This window comes from Nerophis lumbriciformis, linkage group LG02 (assembly GCF_033978685.3).
Source record: "Nerophis lumbriciformis linkage group LG02, RoL_Nlum_v2.1, whole genome shotgun sequence".
Taxonomy (NCBI): Eukaryota; Metazoa; Chordata; class Actinopteri; order Syngnathiformes; family Syngnathidae; genus Nerophis; species Nerophis lumbriciformis.
The window spans coordinates 17,010,944-17,030,000 of NC_084549.2; the positions used below are offsets into that span (position 1 = coordinate 17,010,944).

The 19,057-nt window shown below is 38.5% G+C and overlaps 1 protein-coding gene across 4 annotated transcripts in view; it reads left to right on the forward strand.

Annotated features, from left to right (window-relative positions):
• The first annotated feature begins 287 nt into the window (after positions 1-287).
• Positions 288-19,057, forward strand: part of LOC133595761 (uncharacterized) — a 68,865-nt gene continuing 50,095 nt past the window's right edge. For all 4 annotated transcript variants that reach the window (XM_061948659.1, XM_061948739.1, XM_061948584.1 and 1 more), the window contains exon 1: positions 288-435. In XM_061948659.1, the coding sequence (XP_061804643.1) occupies positions 378-435 (58 nt within the window). In that variant the 5' untranslated portion in view covers positions 288-377. The remainder of the gene's footprint in view (positions 436-19,057) is intronic.

The window sequence follows — 19,057 nt, forward strand, 5'->3', positions numbered from 1 at the left end:
AAGAAGAGTAAAAATAAAACTTCCTCTTGGCGATATGGAAAGGAAACAAAATGATGTCATTGTCTGTATTAAATATACATTGAGTAAATAAAAGAGCAGAGTTGCAACGGCCACTGCTGTGTGGTTGTATGTGAAGAGATAAAGTCCACAGCAAAAATATGATCTTATCAAAACGGAATGTGCAGCGGAATGAGAACTATGGGGGTAAAAAAAAAAAAAAAAAAAAAAGGTGTACTGTCTCTTTAAGGCAGCGCTCACGTCAGGAAGTAGACTCATCCGCCGCAGACACACTTAATAGTCCCGATGTTCCGCGCACACCGTCCATAGATTGGCGACTTTTGATTTGTCTGGAAGACTTTTGGGGACGATAATGCTGAATGGTCGCGCTCATGAAAATCACCAGAGACATATGTCGACTATTGGGGCTCTCGAGTGGTAAGTTACGTCTCACTTTACTCAACTTTTTTTTTTTTGAAGTCGACCTAAAGTTAGCCAACACCCACCTTCTCAGTCTTTGGACGGCACATGACCGCGAACTAGCTAGTGCGTCTTCTTGTAAGTACGTTTCCATACATGTTGTGTTCTGTATGGCTTTAAGATGGTGGCACTAGTTACACCCTTCCCTTGCACCTCCATGAAAGTGAGCGAATGCACCTACTGACTTTCACTTTTGGAGTAGCACACAACTGTGAAGAACTTGGGACAAAATGTGTTTGTGTAGGTGTAGCAAGGGCGAGGGAGCGAGAAGGAATGACAACAATGCTTCAAATCCTTGCCAAATATCAGAAGTGTCCTTTTTAAATCTGACAAGTTTGTTTTCCTCTTATTGCTTTTTTTTTGTAAACACTTGTAAATAACATTTTAACCTTAACTGCCACCTAAGTGAACTACTCTTAATGTAAACATGATTACACAAATCCATTAAAACAGGCTTAATGCAAGTCAAACAAGTGTAAAAAAAATAAATAGTTAACCACTGTTAATGTACACCGATTTTTAAAAAAGGCGAACAAGTTAACCAATTTTATTAACATTCATTGATGCATAAAACCATACAAATCAGGCGTAACGCCAAGTTAACTCGAGTTAAAGGGGCTGTTTGCAACTTACTTGCCTAAAGTTATATTGTTCAAATAAAAAAATAGAACGACAACACTACAATTAAACGAAAAAAACATTTTGGAACAAAGATGAGGCGATAAAAGAATAGTAAAACCATAATAAATCTAACTAACTATGGCAGCATAGTAAAAAGTTATGGCAAGTTTCACTTGTCATAACTGTGATGCGTTCAAAGACCCTCGATTTAAAGTTAGAAAGAAGAGGCGTCACTAGTTTTTAAAGACTTAACTAATAATAAAACACGTTATCCACTGATGATAATCCTATGTGTATCAATTCACCTCTACTATATACTCTGAAGTAAAGGAAAACATAGTAACCTTAACCATACTTGCCAACCTTGAGACCTTCGAATTCGGTAGATTGGGAAGGGTGGGGTTTGGTGGTAGCGGGGGTGTATATTGTAGCCCGGAAGAGTTAGGGATGCAAGGGATTCTGGGTATTTGTTCTGTAGTGTTTATGTTGTGTTACGGTGCGGATGTTCTCCCGAAATGTGTTTGTCATTCTTGTTTGGTGTGGGTTCACAGTGTGGCGCATATTTGTAACAGTGTTAAAGTTGTTTATACGGCCACCCTCAGTGTGACCTGTATGGCTGTTGATCAAGTATGTCTTGCAGTCACTTTCGTGTGTATGCAGAAGCCGCATACAACATGTGACTGCCCGGTACGCTGTTCTTATGGTGAAAAAGCGGACGCTAAAGGCAGTGCCATCACGGCACGCCCTTAATATTGTTGTCCGGGTGAAAATCGGGAGAAATTCGGGAGAATGGTTGCCCCGGGAGATTTTCGGCAGGGGCACTGAAATTCGGGAGTCTCCCGGAAAAATCGGGAGGGTTGGCAAGTATGACCTTAACTGCCACATAAGTGAACCACTCTTAATGTAAACATGATTACACAAATCCATTCAAAAAGGCTTAATGCAAGTCAAACCAGTGTAAAAAAATAGTTAACCACTGTTAATGTACACCGATTTTAAAAAAAGGCAAACAAGTTAACCGATTTTATTGTTAACATTCATTGAGGCATAAAACCATACAAATCAGGCGTAACACCAAGTTAACTCGAGTTAAAGGGGCTGTTTGCAACTTTCTTGCCTAAAGATACATTGTTCAAATAAAAAAAATTGAATGACAACACTACAATTAAACGAAAAAACATTTTGGAACAAAGATGAAGCGGTAGAAGAATAGTAAAAACATAATAAATCTAATTGTAACTGTGGCAGCATAGTAAAAAGTTTCACTTGTCATAACTGTGATGCGTTCAAAGACCCTCGATTAAAGTTAGAAAAGAAGAGACGTCCCTAGTTTTTAAAGACTTAACTAATAATACAACACGTTATACACTGATGATAAACCTATGTGTATCAGTTTACCTCTACTATATACTCTGAAGTAAAGGAAAACATGGTAACCTTAACTGCTACATAAGTGAACCACTCTTAATGTAAACATGATTACCGTATTTTTCGGAGTATAAGTCGCTCCGGAGTATAAGTCGCACCGGCCGAAAATGCATAATAAAGAAGGAAAAAAAAACATATAAGTCGCATTTTTTGGGGAAATTTATTTGATAAAACCCAACACCAAGAATAGACATTTGAAAGGCAATTTAAAATAAATAAAGAATAGTGAACAACAGGCTGAATAAGTGTACGTTATATGAGGCATAAATAACCAACTGAGAACGTGCCTGGTATGTTAACGTAACATATTATGGTAAGAGTCATTCAAATAACCATAACATATAGAACATGCTATACGTTTACCAAACAATCTGTCACTCCTAATCGCTAAATCCCATGAAATCTTATACGTCTAGTCTCTTACGTGAATGAGCTAAATAATATTATTTGATATTTTACGGTAATGTGTTAATAATTTCACACATAGTCGCTTCTGAGTATAAGTCGCACCCCTTACCAAACTATGAAAAAAACTGCGACTTATAATCCGAAAAATACGGTACACAAATCCATTAAAACAGGCTGAATGCAAGTCAAACCAGTGTAAAAAAAAATAGTTAACCACTGTTAATGTACACCGATTTAAAAAAAAGGCAAACAAGTTAACCAATGTTATTGTTAACATTCATTAATGCATAAAACCATACAAATCAGGCGTAACGCCAAGTTAACTCGAGTTAAAGGGGCTGTTGGCAACTTACTTGTCTAAAGTTACATTGTTCAAATAAAAAAATAGAACGACCACACTACAATTAAACGAAAAAACATTTTGGAACAAAGATGAGGTGGTAGAAGAATAGTAAAAACATAATAAATCTAACTGTGGCAGCATAGTAAAAAGTTATGACAAGGTTCACTTGTTATAACTGTGATGCGTTCAAAGACCCTTGATTAAAGTTGGAAAGAAGAGGCGTCACTAGTTTTTAAAGACTTAACTAATAATAAATCACGTTATCCACTGATGATAATCCTATGTGTATCAGTTTATCTCTACTGTATACTCTGAGGTAAAGGAAAACATAGTAACCTTAACTGCCACATAAGTGAACCACTCTTAATGTAAACATGATTACACAAAGCCATTAAAACAGGCTTTATGCAAGTCAAACAAGTGTAAAAAAAAAAAAAAAAAAGTTAACCACTGTTAATGTACACCGATTTAAAAAAAAAAGGCAAACAAGTTAACCGATTTTATTGTTAACATTCATTGATGCATAAAACCATACAAATCAGGCATAACGCCAAGTTAACTTGAGTTAAAGGGGCTGTTTGCAACTTACTTGCCTAAAGTTACATTTTTCAAATAAAAAAATAGAACGACAACACTACAATTAAACGAAAAAACATTTTGGAACAAAGATGAGGCGGTAGAAGAATAGTAAAAACATAATAAATCTAACTGTGGCAGCATAGTAAAAAGTTATGACAAGGTTCACTTGTCATAACTGTGATGCGTTCAAAGACCCTTGATTAAAGTTGGAAAGAAGAGGCGTCACTAGTTTTTAAAGACTTAACTAATAATAAATCACGTTATCCACTGATGATAATCCTATGTGTATCAGTTTATCTCTACTGTATACTCTGAGGTAAAGGAAAACATAGTAACCTTAACTGCCACATAAGTGAACCACTCTTAATGTAAACATGATTACACAAAGCCATTAAAACAGGCTTTATGCAAGTCAAACAAGTGTAAAAAAAAAAAAAAAAAAAAAGTTAACCACTGTTAATGTACACCGATTTAAAAAAAAAAAAAGGCAAACAAGTTAACCGATTTTATTGTTAACATTCATTGATGCATAAAACCATACAAATCAGGCATAACGCCAAGTTAACTTGAGTTAAAGGGGCTGTTTGCAACTTACTTGCCTAAAGTTACATTTTTCAAATAAAAACATAGAACGATAACACTACAATTAAACGAAAAAACATTTTGGAACAAAGATGAGGCGGTAGAAGAATAGTAAAAACATAATAAATCTAACTGTGGCAGCATAGTAAAAAGTTATGACAAGGTTCACTTGTCATAACTGTGATGCATTCAAAGACCCTCAATTTAAAATTGGAAAGAAGAGGCGTCACTAGTTTTTAAAGACTTAACTAATAATAAAACACGTTATCCACTGATGATAATCCTATGTGTATCAGTTTATCTGTACTGTATACTCTGAAGTAAAGGAAAACATGGTAACCTTAACTGCCACATAAGTGAACCACTCTTAATGTAAACATGATTACACAAATCCATTAAAACAGGCTGAATGCCAGTCAAACAAGTGTAAAAAAATTATTAACCACTGTTAATGTACACCGATTAAAAAAAAAAAGGCAAACAAGTTAACCAATGTTATTGTTAACATTCATTGATGCATAAAACCATACAAATCAGGCGTAACGCCAAGTTAACTCGAGTTAAAGGGGCTGTTGGCAACTTACTTGCCTAAAGTTACATTGTTCAAATAAAAAAATAGAACGACAACACTACAATTAAACGAAAACACATTTTGGAACAAAGATGAGGCGGTAGAAGAATAGTAAAAACATAATAAATCTAACTGTGGCAGCATAGTAAAAAGTTATGACAAGTGAAACTGTGATGCGTTCAAAGACCCTCGATTTGAAGTTAGAAAGAAGAGGCGTCACTAGTTTTTAAAGACTTACCGTATTTTTCGGACTATAAGTCGCAGTTTTTTTCATAGTTTGGCCGTGGGTGCGACTTATACTCAGGAGCGACTTATGTGTGAAATTATTAACACAATACTGTAAAATATCAAATAATATTATTTAGCTCATTCACGTAAGAGATTAGACGTATAAGATTTCATGGGATTTAGCGATTAGGAGTGACAGATTGTTTGGTAAACGTATAGCATGTTCTATATGTTATAGTTATTTGAATGACTCTTACCATAATATGTTACGTTAACATACGAGGCACGTTCTCAGTTGGTTATTTATGCCTCATATAACGTACACTTATTTAGCCTGTTGTTCACTATTCTTTATTTATTTTAAATTGCCTTTCAAATGTCTATTCTTGGTGTTGGGTTTTATCAAATAAATTTCCCCCAAAAATGCGACTTATACTCCAATGCGACTTATATATGTTTTTTTCCTTCTTTATTATGCATTTTTCAAATAAAAAAATTGAACGACAACACTACAATTAAACGAAAAAACATTTTGGAACAAAGATGAGGCGATAGAAGAATAGTAAAAACATAATAAATCTAACTGTGGCAGCATAGTAAAAAATCATGCATTCAAAAGACCCCCGATTAAAGTTATAAAGAAGAGGCGTCAGTAATTTTTAAAGACTTAACTAATAATAAACTTACTTGCTTAAAGTTACATTTTTCAGAATGAGAACACCCCTGGGCTAGGTTTAACAGAACACACATATTTTTAAAATGTCGATACAGTCGTACCTCAAGTTAAGAATGCCCCTACTTAAAAGTGTTTTGAGATAAGAGCTGTCTCTTTGCTAATTGTTATGCTTTAAAGGGGCCATATTGTGATTTTTTTTTTTTCTACATTTAAAGCACTTCCTTGTGATCTACATAAAACACAATGGTGGTACTTTGGTAAAAATTTTGCATAGATTATGACATACAGGCGCTCTTGTGGGCACACTGATGAAGACATTTTCGGGCACACTGACGAAGACATTTTCGAAACCGGTCTGTGTTTTGTAGTGCCTGCGCAGTTTGTATTAAAATTATTAGAAGGACACAAGTGTTGCTGGCCTTGCTTTTTCTTCAAGTACACTTTTTGCCATGCACCTCCTGTATATATTTTTTTGGTATCCTGTATTTTGTACCACGGTCTTATTTACGTGCCTCCAGTTCGACCGCGTTTTCTCCCCGTCATTCATGTTGTAGTTTTTAGCGCTTCCATAGCGAGTCTACTGACAGATAAAAGTTCAAAATATACGCTGCTTTGTACATTCAAAGTTCGATACAGTGCAGTCTGATATAACGCGACATTCTACACAACGCAATCGTGCTGTGTTCCTCGAAGTTTTGTCCATTTTTTTCCCCGCCAAAGTCAGTTCAGTGTTGTTCACCAAATTATCGCGTATTTACAAACTTACAGAGTAAATCTTGGAAATTACAAAAAATTACAAAAAAATAAAATAAAAAATATCAACTCAGTCTAAACCTACTGGTGGACAGTGGCCATGAATTGATTAACGTGGACCCCGACTTAAACAAGTTGAAAAACGTATTCGGGTGTTACCATTTAGTGGTCAATTGTACGGAATATGTACTGTACTGTGCAATCTACTAATAAAAGTTTCAATCAATCAATCAAAAAAAAAACATTCTGTGACATAGGAGCACAATCCACCATTCACGTCACGTCACTTGGTCACACTCTCCACCAAGCAGGTTTAGGCCCCTTCAACACGGATAAGGTTATCCAGGGTAAATCCCACCTAACCTTATCTGTGTCCACACACAACAATGCCACCGTTTAAGACCCCCTGGCCCCTCATTCCACCGGCACAACGCGACCGAGTACGCATGCGCGAAAAAATGTGCACGTCGTAGTCACCTCTGACCTGGAAGTGTATCCTTACCCTGTGTTTCAATGTAGACTATTGCCACATTTCTTTTAACAGCAAACCTTGATTGCCTCACCATTAGCAGCTGTTAGACTATTGTAGTGAATCACACCTCAGCCATCATACATGAGTCATATCTTTAATGGACGTGTGAAAGTACACAATGTGATAAAGAACATTTTACAACTAACAGAACACTGTGCTTGTAGGCTGAAATTGGCGGTCGTACTTGATGGTCGCAACCACTTCATGGCTTCACAATAGTTACGGAGTACAAAACTAGACGTTGAGTAATCACTCGACATACATCGCGGACAATAACTGATAGTCTGCTTTGCCAGTCCAAATGCATTCGCTATGTTTCGTAGTCTTCCCTTGTCCACGGTAGCCCGCATTCTCGTTGTCTCCCCTTCGACAAATAGACAAAGTTTTTCACTAAGTAGAATCACAGCTGACCTGGACATTCGAAAGTTAGTTCTCTTGCCGTTCCTCTGGCACAACACACTCGTTGACAAACATATCCCACCAGGCTGCCGTTCTTCCAGGCCTTAGCCAAAATCGTCGCTCAACATTGCTATGTAGCCGTCTGAGATGTGTTGTATCCGAAATAGCTGCAATCGCCCGTTTCCTACTCTTAAGGTATTGATGTGTGATTTCCAAAAGCGTCTGTACATGTACAAGAAGGAGAAACAATGGCATGTCTGGATGACTCGCCTCCATTTTTCTAGTAGTTGCCGCCGAGTTACCGAACAGGTTGTTATGAAACTGGCTGTGGCGCTTTTTTTCTGGCGTCACTTCCTCTCCGAACTCAGTTTGTAAAGGATCAATGAGTCCATACAAAGCTAAGAGCCGGAGATTCAAGAAATACACGGCGCACTTACCCGTGTAAAAAACTGTCCGAGGAGGGGAACCTTAAACGGTGATTTAGTGTGGCTGAAACGAGGCTTAGGCTAAATAACTATTCGTTTAAGGAGTTATCCAGCTTAGTGTAGACATAGCCTTAGGCAGTCGAGCTACTCGCATACATTTTTCAAAAAGAAAAGGGTAAAAAAACGTGGGAATCTTTGGGCACCTTACGATTACAATTCAGGAGCTACGATTCAATAAAAAATAAATTATTGATGCATCTTTAATTTATGTATATTGATGCAGTTTTACATTTCTTTTCGTTTCACTAAATAAGCGTTTATCACTTTTAACTTAAAAACCCCCCAATTCATTTGGAATAAGAAACAGTTAGTAATTCCCACACGTACTGAATTATACAATAAATAAATCGATTATTGACTTCTACTAATCGATTCTCTAATCGTCCATGTCCAAATTGTGATGCATCTAAAAATCTATTATTTCCCCTACCTCGAATTTCTATATAGCACGATCCCGGGAATAATGCGATCAGTATTTTATGGACCGAAACGACCGCGTTATGTAGAACATTGAGTGTTTTAGAAATGGCAACAGCAAAATATGTATGTGCATGCACGAGCTGTAGGAGCTCATTGACTACAGCACAGACTACAATGGCAAACTCGTTTTTTAATTATTTTTCAAAATAAAACTTGATTCAGAGATTTTTTTTTTGTGTTCAAATATTTTTCGAAGAAACTTTACAATACAGAGATCGTAATGATAACCATGGTAATTTTGGTCACAGATCCCTACTTTATTGGCTGAAAAAACATTAATACTGTACTTGTTCTGGCTACTTAAAAAACATTTGAGTGTTTTCATTTGTAAAGGTTCTAGTGTTTTTTTTTAGTGATTAAGGCAAAAAGTGGTTTGCATATGCGGTTTACGTGACATCATGCAGGTTCACTTCCTGTCGTAGACACTTCTGTGTCATATTAGTTTGAGATAACGCTGTACTAAGTGAGCACAGCCTGTAGGTTGGATGTACACAGTGGAATCGCTTAGTTGCTCACACAGCAATGGGTTATACAAGTTTAGGTTGATGAATGTCATTTCTTAATGGGGTTGGTTTGCAACTTGCTCAAAGTTACTATTTTATTAATTATTTTTCAAAACCAAAATATAACATCACCACCGGCAAGCTTATATTACCATTAGTGGTTTAACAAAAAGGGCAGCACGGTGGAAGAGGGGTTAGTGCATCTGCCTCACAATACGAAGGTCCTGAGTAGTCTTGGGTTCAATCCCAGGCTCGGGATCTTTCTGTGTGGAGTTTGCATGTCCTCCCCGTGACCGCGTGGGTTCCCTCCGGGTACTCCGGCTTCCTCCCACCTCCAAAGACATTCACCTGGGGATAGGTTGATTGGCAACACTAAATTGGCCCTAGTGTGTGAATGTTGTCTGTCTATCTGTGTTGGCCCTGCGATGAGGTGGCGACTTGTCCAGGGTGTACCCCTCCTTCCACCCAATTGTAGCTGAAATAGGCTCCAGCGCCCCCCGCAACCCCAAAGGGAATAAGCGGTAGAAAATGGATGGATGGATGGATGGTTTAACAAAACACATATTTTTAAAATGTCTATATTTTTTACATTTACTAATTATATTGAATTAAAATGCTTTTCGTACAAAGGAATTTGTTTGGCGTTCAGCCTTGTCACTCACCGCTGTCCTCTCAAATTCCAAACGGCTCGTTTGGAGCAAGTTTGGATTGAAGCAAAGATTGTTTTATGAATATCGCCGCCATGCATCCATGGTTCGATTTCAAATTTTCAGGACTTAAGGGGATCCCAAATAAAATTTAAAAAAAAATGGTATGAACGGATAAGAAAAGTTGGTTTAGCATAATAGAGCTCCTTTACACGGGGAGAGACGTTAATGTGTCCTGTTTTCATGTTCACATTTAAGCTAGCTCGCCAAATATTCTCCAGTGAATGAGAAGTATCTCCTGGCCATGAGTTTATCAAACTGTGGCTATAAATCACGGTTTTACAATCATTGTAATTTTTCGGCACATCCCTACTCCGAGGTATCATAGAGATGTAAAAAATTAAACAAAATTACAAGTAACAGAAAAGTAAAATCATTTACAAGTAGGGATGATGTTCGAAACCGGTTCTCCCAGTTGTTCGATAAGAAAATAACCGTTCGATAAGAAAAGAACCGATTCCATGGACTCAAATACCTTTTTGAGAACCGGTTCCCGTTATCGAGGCCACTATAGTAAAAAAAAGAGTTGGTTCTTTATTCGAATTCCTGGGAACGAATCCCGTCCCACAGGAAATGCCCTGTGACACGTCCCAGGAAATGACGTAGCTCAGTCATTAGGCGGCAGATACAGAAGCAGCAACAACAATGGACCGGAAAAAACGCCTCAAGGCATGGCTTCATTTTACAAAAAAATACGACGAGGAAACGGCTATCTGCAATTATTGCCAGGCTTCGCTCTCCTGTAAGGGAGGAAGTACAACAAGCATGATGAAACATGTTCAGGCTGTACATAACCTGAAGGTTAGAGAAAGGTGTCGTGGTGTCATTCCTGGAGGAGGCCACACTGATGGACCCCAGAAGGATGTTCCAATAGCAGCAGAAGTGCACTTTTTGGAGAGCTGTATTATTTTCAGTTTCGTGCCCAAGGGACTGATTTTATTTAACACTATATTATTATTTATACACCTATAGTGATCATATAGTAATATTTATTTATTTTATTTTATTTTTTAGGGGGGTAATAACAGTCAATATTTATTTATTTATTTTATTTTATTTTTTTCTTATAAAATAAAAGTGAGCTTTTGTTAAACCAAATATTGTGTTTTTTTCCATATATAACAACCTTTTTGGATTTGATAAGAGAATCGATAAGGAATCGGTTCGATAAGAGGATTCGATAATGGGCTCGAACTCGATAATTTCTTATCAAACATCATCCCTATTTACAAGTAACAATTTATTATTAATAGGGACAAGAAAACTAAATTGGTACTGTTTTGGGATGTGGTTATTATTTTTTACTAAATTCACTCTAATGAAATTGTACTGATGAATATTTCAGTTTAAATGCAGAAAGAAGTTAACCACTCCTTGCAGTAATAATAAAAACAATATAAAACACACTTAATTTGAACAACAAAAGATGGGCCTCACCAGACGCTGACATAATACACTTGCACAATCTAATGCTTTCAATACAACAGCTGTGTAATATAATCATTCTCACTTTTGATTTACACTGCCTGTTTCATTAGACAGTACGTTTACGAGCGAGGGTGCAGTTTGCACTACACCCTGTGTTCTTCGACACTCGTTACACAGCTGAAAAAACGATGAGAACAGGTTTTAGAGTATAATGTTCGAGTATCTCGATTTGCATCCAGAGCTGCCCTTCAAACGCTGCTTTAGCCCAGGAATTCTCAAACCGGGGTCCAGGAAAAGCTTAGGCTAAGCTTAAGAAATATACTGACAGTTACAAGTTTGCTTATGGATGCTTGCAAATAAAGCTTTTGTTGGCAGTATTTTAAAAGGAGTTACTCAGCAGTGAGTAATAATAACAGTTATCATTATGTTCTACCAAATTTAAGCTGGTTTCAAACAAAGTGAGTTGATTTTGTATCATGTTACAGTCTTGTTACTGTACATTTTCTGTAAACTTGAATATTTGCAAATTGAAAATTTAGTTTTTAGTTAATTTCTATAAAACATCAATTAATCAATCAAGGTTTATTTGTGTAGCACCTTACAACATCACAATGGTGCACACGTGCTTTACAGGACAATTAAGTTAAAAGCAAGTAAAACCGCACATATTAAAAGAGTAATAATAAATAGTTATGGCACTTGCTTGTTAAAAGCCAATTTAAACAAATATATTTTGAGTTGAGATTGAAAAGCTTCCAGCTCCGTGATGGCTCGCAACTCAGGTGGGAGGGGGTTCCCTAACTTGGGTGAGGATGCGGAAAAAGAACAATCAGCCCATTTCTTAACTCTTCGGTACTTCATGTCTAAAGTATTTAGGTATGAAAATATGAATAATTCCTATGGCATGATGAAATTGTATTTGTGGGTTTAAATGAGGATTATAAACTCCTTGGAAAATGTCCTCTCCCATAAGGACAGGGTTTCTCTTAGATCAGGGTTGTCAAACTCATTTTAGCTCACGGCTAAATTGAAGCCGCCACACCTTTTTATAAATGAGGAATTTTTTTAACGAGGAAAATGAATTAATGTAATATATTGTATGAATGGATATATGTCACGATTGACTAGTGGTGTGCAGAAAATGTGGCCACATAAAAACTTTGATCAAGTGTAAGCAAGACGCACGCAAGTGTTTGGAGCCTTGGCGGTAAGACGAGGCGCTGCCCGCTTTGCCGCACCTTTGCTTCGACGCGCACAGTCCCGCTTCGCATTTCAGCCATACCCACCCAGCCCTTAGAGTCAGTCCTTGTCCTGAAGTTATGGATCTGACTTGCAGACTTTCCTTACCCACATTGTTCTAACAATGTGATGCCAGATATACAATAGTGGCGATTGCTAAAGACAGCAAGGGAAGTTCAGCATCCCATCCATCCATCCATTTTCTACCGCTTGTCCCTTTCGGGGTCGCAAGGGGTGCTGGAGCCTATCTCAGTCCAGCATCCACTTAAATATAAAAACAGTGGGTCGGGCTCTGGGGTTCCTGTCGCTGGCCGGCTTGGCTGCGTGGGGGCGGTGGTCCCTGGTTCCCTGGGCACCACGCCTCCTGTTTGTGGGTTGGGCTCTCGGGGGTGATGGGGCCGTGCTCTGGCTCCCACGCACTCTGGGAGTCGATTGTATTGTACATGCAAATTCACATATGCTCACATACGTACATAGGTACCTACGCTCCCACATACATACACAAATACAGTACATATTTACCTACCTAATGTTCGTACATCCACACGCACATTCAATATACAAACATACACATACACATACTGTACATATACATTCACTGTACAAACACATATACACATTCTGTACATATACATTCATTGTACAAACACATATACACATTCTGTACATATACAAGTACATATGCATACTTACACTCATGCACATAATCACGTTTCATCAAACATATTAACGTTGTTGCCCTAGGGTAAACTGGGTGTAACACATGGCACACTGACAAAGCTTAACCTATTGTGACTATAACAATCTACAAGGTTAATGTAGGTTGCTTCTCTTTCTCCCCCTCCATTTTTCTGCATTCTTTCGTATCTCAAGTTATCATTACGTATATGTATTGTTGCATTTAAACAACTGTATTGTTGATAATAAAGGTAAATTATTGGTATTGTTCATTATCAATAGCGCTATTTCTATTGGTATTTGTATTGATCCATTTGTAGTGTAATAATGCTCATTGTTATTTCTGTATTATTTTTTATTTTTCGCTAACTGCTTATTTGCTATTACTTTTACCATCATATTTGTACATGTCATATTTGCTGATGTTGCTCTATTGTTGTTGTTGTTGTTGTTGTTTGCTGTTGTTGTTTTTGTCTCTCTGTCTAATCCCCCTCTTGTCCCCACAATTTCCCCCTCTGTCTTCTTTTTTTTTCTCTTTCTATCCCCTCCTGCTCCGGCCCGGCTGCACTAAATGATAATATAAATACATTTAATAAAGTCAAATACAAATAAGGCAACAAGAGAAGTATCCTACACTTCTCTTTTGTAAAGTAAATCTGAACAGCCGACATGGGCATCTACATCAACTATATGATTTGCCTGAGAAGCTGGACAGGACATAAAAAAAAAAAAAAAAAAAAAATATATATATATATATATATATATATATATATATAAAAACAGTGGTCAAATATGTTCTTTCTTGTTTGCATTTCATTGACTAAATGCGTTAGGATGCGTTACATTTTTGTTTAGAATCAGGTAGTTTGGCGACAGTTGGCACAACTTTTTTACATTGATGTGGTCGCGTCACAGTGCTGCAGCCAAACTCAGCAATCAGTGGATGAAGACTCGACTTTGTCCCGCCCATGGATGGTGAGCGAATGACTAAGAGTGATCGAAAGGGGGGTTGCTGGGCTTCCGCATGATTGGATGACTTGTCTGGGTTGAAACTTTTTTTTGATTGACAGCAAAATGAGCGAATCAGCAATCTTGAAATATGCCAAAGCATTTTTTTAACTTTAATTCCGTTGTTCCTGTTGACATAGAGATATTTATTTTTTAAGTGATCTAGCCGCGCCACGATCAGATACATTATGCTAGATCCACTCGACGTCCATTGCACCGGTCGCCCAGGGGGGCGTCCCCACATCTGCGGTCCCCTCCAAGGTTTCTCAATGTCATCCCATTGGGTTGAGTTTTTTTTCTTGCCCTGATGTGGGATCATAGCCGAGGATGTCGTTGTGGCTTGTGAAGCCCTTTGAGACACTCGTGATTTAGGGCTATATAAATAAACATTGATTGATTTTCTTTGTAATAACTGCATGTTTTTTTTATCTTATCTGTTATTGGAGTCTGTACTCATGTTTAAAGAGTATCTGAAACATAGCTTCCCCGACTTGAAATGCCAGCAGCTGCCACTGGTATACAGTCTGTGTTACATACTACAGTAATCCATCCATCCATCCATTTTCTACCGCTTGTCCCTTTCGGGGTCACGGGGGGTGCTGGAGCCTATCTCAGCTGCATTCGGGCGGAAGGCGGGGTACACCTCATAACAATCATAAAAGTAGAGCTAAACGATATAAACATTTTTTTTTAATACTAATCATTAATAACAGACTTATTTTAAAACGTGTGTAAATGTTTTTTAGCATTAGAATATATATGCATCATCAGCAATTATGCAAAGTATATGACGACGTCACATTGACCATGCCCCCACTACCACCATGAAGGGGTTTGTGTTTCAACTAAAGATCGCAGGGCCAGACTTCTCACTATTAGGCTTATCCATCCATCCATCCATCCATCCATTTTCTAGCGCTTGTCCCTTTTGGGGTCGCGGGGGGTGCTGGAGCCTATCTCAGCTGCATTCGGGCGGAAGGCGGGGTATACCCTGGACAAGTTGCCACCTTTATACAGGGCCAACACATATAGACAGACAACATTCACACTCACATTCACACACTAGGGCCAATTTACAATTTAGTGTTGCCAAACTATTACCGTATTTCCTTGAATTAGCGCGGGGCGGTAATTCAACATTCATTCTACATGTAAAGCGACTTTTGGTACTTAGAAAAGCGCTATATAAATCCCAGGTATTATTATTATTATTATTAATTAATTTAAAACCTTTTCTCACTTTGGCGCTTACCAAAGGCATGCGGTAAATTCAGGCATGCGCTTATAAATTTGAGTGATGTAAGGATACCATCATGACATCGCTTAATGCCGCTATAAAATTTAAAGCACAATGAATCATCCCGGGAGTTCTTTTTGTTTGGGTCTGAAAAGGCAATTAAAATAACATTATTACCGCCTGTTAGCAGGTTTTCTTAGCTCATGATTTGTTTCTGAAATGTTACTCGTACAACTGCATCAAAATGACTCATATTTGACACACGCAGCTATATTAATAAAACATTTTTTCAAAATAAAGCGCTTTGAAAGACGCAACTCCAACAACAAAAAGTCAGCTCTCCACTACTACAAACTAACACAATATTAATAATAAGAATTGCAATTACCTTAAATCCTACTGAATAGCTCTTAATCTTCTTCCCTTTATGCGATTTTAAATTATTGAAATTAGCCTCCTCCATTTTGAAAATGATGTCTTGAAAGGTGAAGTGTCAGTCGTGACGTGACGAGTTTGACGCGGCGGTAATTCTAGGCATATGCTAATTATTTTGCGAAACGAGTTTGACCCGGTGGTAATTCTAGGCATGCGCTAATTATTTTGCGAAACGAGTTTGACCCGGCGGTAGTTCTAGGCATGCGCATATTATACACCCGGTGGCAATTCAAGGAAATACGGTAGGCTTAGTTTATATATTTTGGAGAACCAGCATCTTCTGCAGTAGACATTTAATATTGGTCTATTTAATTGTCAGCGTTACTGTTTTGTAAGAACGTTCTGCGAAAAAATTAGTCAAATCTCTATGACAGCACCTTTTTTGTTTTTAAGGATCTGCTGCCAAATTGGGAGTTTCTGACATGTTTTTTTGAACTGACACCAGTTGACTAACCCAAATGATGAAAAGGAGAGGACCTAAAATGGAACTTTGAGGAACACCACTAGTATAACTAAAGAAGTTGAACAAATCACTACTGACTGCATCTAAAGTAAACAAGCTACAGCAACACCTTCGTTACATAAATCACATTACGAAAAAAAAAAAGTAACAGCCAAAAAGGAGCGGACTCTAAGGGGTGCCTTGAGGAACGCCTCAGTTATGTAAATCACAAGTTTGGAGCCCAGTGTTTTATGTTTGGTAGCAAGGTTAAAATGTCAATGCAAGGAGCGCTCTAGTGTTTTTAGACATTTGCTTCAAATGTGTTTGTCTCCTGAGTTTTAAAGGCCTACTGAAAGCCACTACTACCGACCACGCAGTCTGATAGTTTATATATCAATGATGACATCTTAACATTGCAACACATGCCAATACGGCCGGGTTAGCTTACTAAAGTGCAATTTTAAATTTTGCGTGAAATATCCTGCTGAAAACGTCTCGGTATGATGACGTCAGCGCGTGACGTCTCGGATTGTAGAGGACATTTTGGGACAGCATGGTGGCCAGCTATTAAGTCGTCTGTTTTCATCGCAAAATTCCACAGTATTCTGGACATCTGTGTTGGTGAATCTTTTGCAATTTGTTCAATGAACAATGGAGACAGCAAAGAAGAAAGCTGTAGGAGGGAAGCGGTGTATTGCGGCCGACTTCAGCAACACAAACACGGCCGGTGTTTCATTGTTTACATTCCCGAAAGATGACAGTCAAGCTTTACCATTGGCCTGTGGAGAACTGGTACAACAGAGACTCTTACCAGGAGGACTTTGAGTTGGATACGCAGACACGGTACCGTGAGTACGCATGCAGCTGCGGCTTCCAAACATTTGATCACTTGCCCGTACGTGCGTGCCGCTATGTGCATGTCACGTACGTAACTTTGGGGAAATATATGTGCTGTATGAACTTTGGGGAGGTGAACGGCACTTTGGGCGGTGGGATTGAGTGTGTTGTGCAGGTGTTTGAGTTGTATTGGTGGGTTATATGGACGTAAGGGGGGGGGGGTGTTTGTTATGCAGGATTAATTTGTGGCATATTAAATATAAGCCTGGTTGTGTTGTGGCTAATAGAGTATATATATGTCTTGTGTTTATTTACTGTTTTAGTCTACTCAGTGGCCTAGTGGTTGGAGTGTCCGCCCTGAGATCGGTAGGTTGTGAGTTCAAACCCCGGCCGAGTCATACCAAAGACTATAAAAATGGGACCCATTACCTCCCTGCTTGGCACTCAGCATCAAGGGTTGGAATTGGGGGTTAAATCACCAAAATGATTCCCGGGCGCGGCCACCGCTGCTGCCCACTGCTCCCCTCACCTCCCAGGGGGTGATCAAGGGTGATGGGTCAAATGCAGAGAATAATCTCGCCACACCTAGTGTGTGTGTGACAATCATTGGTACTTTAACTTTTTAACTTTAGTCATTCCCAGCTGAATATCAGGTCCCACCCGCCTCTCACAGCATCTTCCATATCTGAATCGCTCCCACTGCCCTCTAGTCCTTCACTCTCACTTTCCTCATCCACAAATCTTTCATCCTCGCTCAAATTAATGGGGAAATCATCACTTTCTCGGTCCGAATCGCTCTCGCTGCTGGTGGCCATGATTGTAAACAATGTGCAGATGTGAGGAGCTCCACAACCTGTGACGTCACGCTACTCGTCTGCTACTTCCGGTACAGGCGAGGCTTTTTTATCAGCGACCAAAAGTTGCGAACTTTGTCGTCGATGTTCTCTACTAAGTCCTTTCAGCAAAAATATGGCAATATCGCAAAATGATCAAGTATGACACATAGAATGGACCTGCTATCCCCGTTTAAATAAGAAAATCGCATTTCAGTAGGCCTTTAAACTGAACTTGGGGCTTGGTATGGTGTTATTTCCGGGCCTCCAGTCAGAATAGCTCTGGTCTAGAGTGTGCATAATATAACCAGCCAGCTCCACAGAGCGACAACACTGTGAGCCATAGATATTAAGGGAGGGGTATGACACGCCAGTTTGAGCTGCGTTAGCGGGCTGCTACAGTGCTCTGTTCCTAACATTCTGTATACATATACCAAATTTTTCGGATTATAAATCGCAGTTTTTTTCATAGTTTGGCCGGGGGTGCGACATATACTCCGGAGCGACTTATGTGTGAAATTATTAACACATTACCGTAAAATATCAAATAATATTATTTATCTCATTCGCGTAAGAGACGAAGCAAATGTCCGCAATCGTCACACACGTCAACCAATAAGAATTCCGTGGGGGCGGGTCATGGCAGAAGTGCATTGTCGGTCATGGGATGCTAACTGCTGCTACATCCGTAGCTATTAAAATTGATTATTTCAACATTGGCGGTAACTTATAAAAACTGAGAAGGGCTGAACTAAAATGGCACCGAAAAGGAAATCATATACTGCAGATTACAAGCCGGACGTAGTGAAATATGCAGCAGAAAACGGCGATCGAGCAGCAGAAAGAAAGGAAACGGCGCATACTAGAGGCGACACCGGGGAGGAAGATTTCATCGGATTTAGCGATCGGGAGTGACAGATTGTTTGGTAAACGTATAGCATATTCTATATGTTAGTTATATGAATGACACTTACCATAATATGTTACGTTAACATACCAGGCACAATCTCAGTTGGTTATTTATGTGTCATATAATGTACACTTATTCAGCCTGTTGTTCACTATTCTTTATTTATTTTAAATTGCCTTTCAAATGTCTATTCTTGGTGTTGGATTTTATCAAATAAATTTCCCCCAAAAATGCGACT